This window comes from Zeus faber (assembly GCF_960531495.2).
Source record: "Zeus faber genome assembly, chromosome: 14".
NCBI lineage: Eukaryota > Metazoa > Chordata > Actinopteri > Zeiformes > Zeidae > Zeus > Zeus faber.
Genome location: NC_137200.1, coordinates 30,263,974 through 30,271,922, shown reverse-complemented (window position 1 = coordinate 30,271,922; position 7,949 = coordinate 30,263,974). Strand labels below are relative to the sequence as shown.

General features: G+C 45.8%; 1 protein-coding gene across 1 annotated transcript in view; it reads left to right on the top strand.

Annotated features, from left to right (window-relative positions):
- Nucleotides 1-7,743: 7,743 nt before the first annotated feature.
- fgf11b (fibroblast growth factor 11b) overlaps nucleotides 7,744-7,949 on the top strand; it is a gene marked incomplete at both ends in the record, with an annotated part of 40,654 nt that continues 40,448 nt past the window's right edge. The window contains one exon of the mRNA XM_080014437.1: nucleotides 7,744-7,936. Within this exon, the coding sequence (XP_079870563.1) occupies nucleotides 7,744-7,936 (193 nt within the window). The remainder of the gene's footprint in view (nucleotides 7,937-7,949) is intronic.

Genomic DNA, 7,949 nt, shown 5'->3' with positions numbered 1-7,949 from the left:
TTTGTTAGCGAGGATCGGGCTTCCTATTCCATGTAGTTACATAACGGAGGGGGAGGGGGGTCATTTAAGAATACCTCCTGTCGTCTGTGGACAGAATGACGGGCTGAGAGCCGTCTGTCTGCGAGAGAGAGAGAGAGAGAGAGAGAGAGAGAGAGAGAGAGAGAGAGAGAGAGATAACCGCGGTAAAGGGAGAAAGCGACAGAATCAGGACGTTGTCTCGATGTGCTGAACTCTTTGTGGCTCTGCATGTGTGTTTTCCTACGTCTGTCGGCGTGTAAACATCTGAGCGCACTGGCAGATTTTAATCCAGCGTAATTACATTTTTTTGACAAGTGACCACCAAACAGATTAAGCCCAGAGACATTTCATCTGGAGACGTAACGACGTATGCAGTTCTGTTTGAATTCATGCAAGTATACAAAGAGGGCTTGGATGAGACATCCATTCGGCACGCAAACGCAGTAATTATTCAAACGCTAGGAGATTTAAAATGTCCTGTGCGTCTACTAAGATGGAACAGAAGCCATCGTCAAAGCAGAGACGCAGATGAAAACATGCAGCTGCCCAAGTCTTGTGCATCTACTGTATCTTATAGTTGTTACTGAGCAAATGATTTGGATAGAGTACTTTTAGATCACAGGTTAACCTAGACCCTTTGGGGCTATATTGGCTTCTCCTTTATTCCTTTATTCCTTTAGCAAGCTAAGTAGCGCTCCCAAATATCAACAGTGCATTTTACGTTTTTCAAGTATCTGTACTAATTTTAGAATATTCATTTACAGAGATACAGTACGCCCCTTCAAAGGTCGGCAGAGCCACATCTACTGTGTACTATCTACTAAATCTGCTACTGAGTCTACTACTAAATCTACTACTAGGCCTACTACTAAGTCTACTGCTCAGTCTACTGGGTCTGCTACTGAGTCAACTAGGTCTACTACTAAGTCTACGTCTACTACTGAGTCTACTAAGTCTGCTACTGAGTATACTACAGAGTCTACTAAGTCTACGACTGAGTCTACTACAGAGTCTACTAAGTCTACCACTGAGTATACTCCTGAGTCTACTACTCATTCGTTTGTTCGTTCGTTCGTTCGTTCGTGTAGGGCTACACAGGCAATTGGGACATTAGCCAAGAAGTGGTATCGTCATCCAGTTCAATGAGGCCGCTGACTCCATGTGGTGATTTGAAGATTGGGCATTCATCAATGGTGTGTTCAACAGTCTGTGGTTTTCCGCATTGACAGAGATTTGTGGCAGACACTCCAATCATATGCAGATAGGTTTGGGTCTTTGCTACTCCAGAGCTAAGTCTGTTGAGGTTGACCCAGGCATTCCGTGGTAGGTCACACCCAGGCGGATTGGTTGAAGGGGAGTTGATGAACTTCCTCAATGTGGAGGTTGACTCGGACCATTGCTTGTTCCAGCAGTCAAGGATCCATCCAGGGTGTGGAGGGCTCGTGGTAAGGAGTCTCCTAGCTTCGGTGGAGAAGTGTCTGCGTTTGAGTCTCTGGTGGTCATATTCAGCATGTGGGGGGATCAGGCTTGTTGGCTCATCTGCACTCTTGCAGGCCAGCTTCAAGGTCAGGAAGTTACGACGGAGCTCTGGAGGTGGAATGCCAGACAGTATGGGGAGAAACACGACAGGGGTTGATGGCAGGGCACCACTAATTAGCCTCATGGCGGTGTTAAGCACAACATCAACACAGGCTGTATGGCTGCTGTGACTCCATGCAGGGGCGGCATACTCAGCCGTGGAGTATGCGAGGGCAAGGGTAGAGGTGCGCAGGGTGGTGAAGTGTGCACCCTATCCAGTGCCAGCCAGCCCTTTAGGAGGTTTACACGGTCAGCGGTCTTGGCAGCAACTTGTTGGATGTGTGGCTTGAAGGTGAGGCTACGGTCAAGTGTGACACCGAGATATTTAGGGTTGGGGTCATGCCTGACGATGGTGCCGTCGAGTGTGATGTTCAGCATGGTATTCGCACATCGATTGACAAGATGGAACACTGAGCAAACTGTCTTGGGCAGGCTAAGCTTGAGATGCCATTTGTGGAAGTACCTGCTCAGTAGCGAGAGATCTTTCTCAAGGGCATTCTCAACCACACTAAAGGCTTTGTCACCAAATCCAATGGCTGAGTCATCGGCGTAGGTGTATAGCGAGCTCTCTCCAACAGGCATGTCAGTGTAGGGGCAAGAACAGACCCTTAGGGGAGCCCGTTCCTCAGTCTTCTTCTCTTGCTGCGTTGGCCGTTTGAGGTCTCCAGTACAAGTCTACTACTAAATCTACTACTAAGCCTACTACTAAGTCTACTGCTCAGTCTACTGAGTCTGCTACTGAGTCAACTAAGTCTGCTACTGAGTATACTACAGAGTCTACTAAGTCTACTACTGAGTCTACTACAGAGTCTACTAAGTCTACTATTGAGTATACTGCTGAGTCTACTACTAAATCAACTACTAAGTCTACTACTGAGTCTACTAATGCGTCTACTACTAAGACTACGACTGAGTCTGCTACTGAGTCGACTAAGTCGACAACTAAGTCCATTACTGTCTACTAGTCTACTACTAGGTCTACAAAATAGTCTAATACTGAGTCTACTACTAAGTCTACTACTGAGACTACTACTGAGTCTACTACTAAGTATACTAAGGAGTCTACTAAGTCCACTGCTGAGTCTACTACTGAGTCTACCACTAAGTAAACTAAATAGTCTACTACTGAGACTACTACTGAGTCCACTACTAAGTCTACTATTGAGTTTATTTCTTAGTAAACTAAATAGTCCACAACTGAGACTACTCAGTCTACTACTAAGTCTACTACTGAGACTGCTACTGTCTACCAATACGTCTACTACTAAGTCTAATACTAATTCTATGACTAAGTCTACTAAGTCTACTACTGAGTCTACTAAGTCTACTTCTAAGTCTACTACAAAAACTACTACTACTCCTGCTAAGTCAACAACTGTACTGTAAATCATTTAAGCATGTTACGAAATGTTTTCTCAATTGAATGAGTAAGTATGTCCTTTTTACTACTCTCTGACTTTCTACATTCTACTTCTAAGACTAAATGAGTCTACTACGACTAAGTCTGCTCATGAATGTACAACTAAGTCTTCTACTGAGTCTACTACTGTACTGTAAGTTGTTTAAACAAGTTAAACATTTTCTCAAATAAATAATGTCTTGTCAGAGTGATTTATTTTTAACATCTCATAAAAACAACTTAAGAAGTCATTAGAACAAGGTTAACTTAGAATTTTTGGGCTTTGGTTGTTTAGTATGACATTGGACAAAATGATTAAAAAGAGGATGCTATGTGCCTTGGACCTACCTTGCACCCCCGGAACCTGCACCCAGCTTTCTTTCGCTAAAACCTAACTAATGCCCGTGAAAGGAAAGATAGATTTGGGAATAAGCAGTAGTGGATAGTGCCATTGTATATGTACTTAAGTACTTAAATTTTTACATTTTAGGTTTTTCAAGTATCTGTACTTACTTAAGTATTCATTTACAGTCTACCACTACAGTTGAAAGCAAATGTCGATACTTTTTACTCGACTGCATTTCTACAAACTCACGTAATTTTAGTAAAAACAAAACCAGACTTCATTATAATATAGAAATGATATCATATACTATATTTCATCAATTGTGTTGTAATGTAAAATTGTTAATGTGTCTTTGAATATGCAAAACTTAACTGCAAAAAAAATGTGCAGTCACACTTAATGTTGTATTATAGGTTCTGTTATATCAAGAGAGTGGGTTTGACATGTGCGATTACTTTTAATACCTTGAGTACATTTAAAGGCAAAGTACTTAATAAGTACTTTGCAAAATGCACCATCTCGCGCATTTCTAAAATGGCCAGGAGTCAGTGTAAGCAGCGCGTACTGGACTTCATTTTCTGCCATGAGAGTCAGTTCTCCCACAGCGACGTGGAGAACGACAGCAAAATGCTGAACGTGATATTACTCCGGACTTGGAGAACATTTCAAACAGCGGATTTCAAACTTAATGTGACAATGAAGCTGAATGTTTTCAAGAACCACCGGAGGAGACCGACGATACGTCCGTTGTTACAACGGAAGAAGTTGATGAGGTGATCAAGTCCGTTGAGGCTGGTGACAGATTTTCAGATTTCAGATTTTCTGAGACTCATAATATTGATGGACTCTACATTTTGTTGTTGTCCGTACTTTTAAACTCCTAAATAATTCCACTTTTATAAAACATGTATATTCTTACTGTTAAATAAAAGCTTTTTTAAAAACAAAATTAGTTGTGTTGTTGAGCTGTTTGTGATTTGCCCTTTTGGCAGTATGTTAAGTAGCCATGTGGCTTTGTTGGTCCTCCAACCCCAGTTGCATTGTGGGAGCTGAAGGAAGCTGGTGTGGGTAAAACTTTGAAGGTGATTATCTCAGAATCACAGTTTGCCACACCCTTGTCATTAACAAGTCATAGCTTTAAAAGTATTTGCTCGATTTGCACAAGCGACACCTTGTTTGGAAGCTCTGATTCTCCACTTTCAAATGATGCGGGGGGAAAAAAATCTTGAAAACCGCCAAATCTCGAAAACCCCTAAAGTACGCGGTGGGTCACTTGTATACTTTTTCCTTAAGATGAAATGCCAACGTGGTAGTTTGACTTTTGTGTCAGGATACTACCTAATCAAGTACTTCTTCCACCCCTGGAGATATGTGTCATGTTATGTCAATGGAGATTGATTCCAGAATTTTACTATGTTTCATCCTTATTCTCTACTTGTCGTGTTGAAAAAAAGATTAACAACAATTTGAGAGCATCACGCTATTTGAGAATAAACGACAAATATAAACTGCACGGATGGGGAAAGTGGGGAGCACAAAAAGAGACAAATGGTCTGAAAAGCAGAGTAATATACTTTCCCTTTTCATTGTCAATACTAACTACATTATTTCCCCAGTGTGGCAGCCGCCCTCCCTCCCCCCCTCCTTCTCCGAACCCTCAGACCCAACATCCGCTGTCACCTGCCAATCACGTCCTGACAGACACTGACCTTGCTCGGCATTGTTGGAAATAATTTGAATTGACCTTGCGTTTTCTGGGCTTCCACTGCTGCTTTACTCGGCGACTGACTTGTAAAAGAGGCGCCGTGCTAAACAAATGGGATCGATCGGACCCTCGCATAAAGGGGTGACTCATTGGGGCCGATAGTCTCTTTTCATGGTTTGGAAGTTGCGGAGTTACGGAGAGGTTTTGGCGTACGTCTACACGTCGCATCTGTTTCTGTGAACGAAGCTGATGGAGTCTCTCTGAAACGCTAACATAAATGATCATGAATTGATGAACGATATCCCTTCAAGTAATGGTGTGGTTTATGGATTTCATCATATTTCCACACATGCAATACGCTTCTACCTAACCTTTTTGTTTTTGACAATAAAATTAAATAACTCTTTAACTGTTACGTCCCTGAAAGGTCTCAGACGTTGAAGCGATGGATAATTCCTTGCGAGAGGATTGAAGCTGATTTGTAGAAAAGTAAATAAAGTCATCAACAACATGAGACAAGTTGTATCTTCCCAAGGCTCGGAATTGTTTTCTAAAGATGACCTGATCACTCCAGGCGGTGTGTGTCTGTGTGTGTGTGTGTGTGTGTGTGTGTGTGTGTGTGTGTGTGTGCGCACTTGCATACATGCACCATTTATTAAGGTGGTGTAGTGTAGCACGTAGGGAGGTGGCTGTGATGTAGGAGTGGGGCTGTCGGACTCCGTCTGTCCACGCTGATGTTTGTGTCAAGGTGGGTGTGAGCCACGTCTGACACCAGATCCCGCTTCCCGTGAGCAAAGTTCTTCCATTACTTTTATTTTATTATTTTTTTTCCAACCTCATTTAATTTTTTTTTACAGCTGAACCTGAAATAAAGGATTAAAATGGAGCGATGGGGGGGGTGGGCTGTGACAATAGGGCTCACACTGAATAGGAAAACACACACCCAGCCACACACAGGACGGAGTAAACAATACAGCCTGCAACCAGCCAGCACTGTGCGGTGGCACGTGTGTGTGTGTGTGTGTGTGTGTGTGTGTGTGCTGAGAAAACTGTCATAATCAGCACCCAAGGCACTCTGTCTCTCTGTCTCTCTGTCTCTCTGTCTCTCTGTCTCTCTGTCTCTCTGTCTCTCTGTCTCTCTCTCCCCATCTCTCTCTCTGCCACTCTCTCCATTCAATCCACAGAGCTTTTTTAACATGGGAGACATGTGTTTATGCTGACAAAACAAATGGAAAATAAAAGGCGGAGAATAGAACCTGAAATGGAAACAGACATATGTCAAATGTAAATGTTGCGGCTCTCCCCTTCTGTCTCTCCCTCTCTCTGTCTCTCTCTCACTCTCTGTCTGTCTGTCTCTCTCTGTCTCTCTCTGTCTCTGTCTCTCAAATAGACGCAACACAAACATTGCAGCGTCTCTGAGCGTTAATCTGAGAAGTGGCTGCCGCCTGTCCGTCCGTCTGTCTGTCTGTCTGTCCGTCTCCCCCTTTAGTCCTCGTTTTCCTCCTAGTCCCAGTCAAGCTCTTTCGCACACATCGCAGCCTCCCTCCCTCCCTCCCTCCCTCCCTCCCTCCCGCGACCCTCGCTCTCGCTCTCTCTCTCTCCCTCTCTCTCATGAATGTCACCTCTACTGACGGTGCTGGCTGTTGGAATCCACAACCCTACTCCCAGAATCACTCGCTGACTTTGGTTTGGGGGAGGGAGGGAGGGAGGGAGGGAGGGGGGAGGGAGGGGATTCGGCAAAGAGCATGCCATTGAAGGCAGAGGAGGAGGAATCTCTCTCTTCTCTCTCTCTCTCTCTCTCTTTGCCCAGTTCTTTCTCGCTCCGTCCCCTGCTCCGCTCATCATCAGCACCACCATCCAGACGCCTCGGTGCTGCTCGTGCCTCCCGCCGCCGCCACCGCTGCATCCGCATCTGGATCTAAGCGTTCCGCTGGATTATCACTCGCCGGGAACCTGGACTCATCCTCCTCCTCCTCCGCCTCCTCCTCCTCCTCCTCCTCCTCACTTCCATCTTTAAATGGGAAGCAAAGTTGGAGCTGGGCGGACTGCACGGGTGGGGACAGCCAGCTCGCCAGCTTCACCCGCTTCTCTATGCACTTCATAGCATCCCAGACCATGGCACTTTTCTTCAGCGGAAGTGCTTGTATATGTAACATTGTTTGATTTTCATTTCCTTTTTGTTGGTTTATCTTAAACACCGAATGGGAAAAAAAACTTCTGCTTGTGGGCGGTGCTGCTACTTAACGAGCGGAGTTGGAGGAATGAGGTGACGTATGTGACTGTGTTTCCAGAGTCTGTCCTTTTACCTTCCTCGGTGGTGGACTTTTTTAAACCGAAAATGTGACCCCGAGCACCCCCTCCTTTCCCCGTTGCGTGTGTGTTGTGCTGTAGATTTTACAGTTTGTGGTTATTTTGTGGTGGAGGTGGAGCAGCTGGACTCACATCTTAGTTCTTCCCGGTCCCCCCCCCCCCCCCCCCCCCCCCCCCCCGCCCCCCTAAAAAGACCAAAGTATTTGTAAACCTACTTTTGTAAGACCTTCCTCCTCCTCCTCCTCCGGTCGAGGCGTTCACCCGTCGTCCCGTCCTTCTCACCTGGGGCCCGGGGCCCGGCGGTGCCAGAGGTCGAGGGGGGCCGGGGGGGGGGCGTCGTTTTGGGAAGGAAGACACCCCCCTCCCCGACGGTGAGAGGGGGGGAAGATGGCAGCTCTCGCCAGCTCTCTCATCAGACAGAAGCGAGCGGTGAAGGAGGACCCGGCCAACCGGCCCGTGGCCAACAAGCGCAAGCCCTGTCCCAAGAGCAACAAGTCCCTGTGCCAGAAGCAGATCCTGGTCCTCATCTCCAAGGTGCGGCTCTGTGGAGGCAGGAAGAGCCGCAACGACAAGAGGCCAGGTGAGTCACCGCT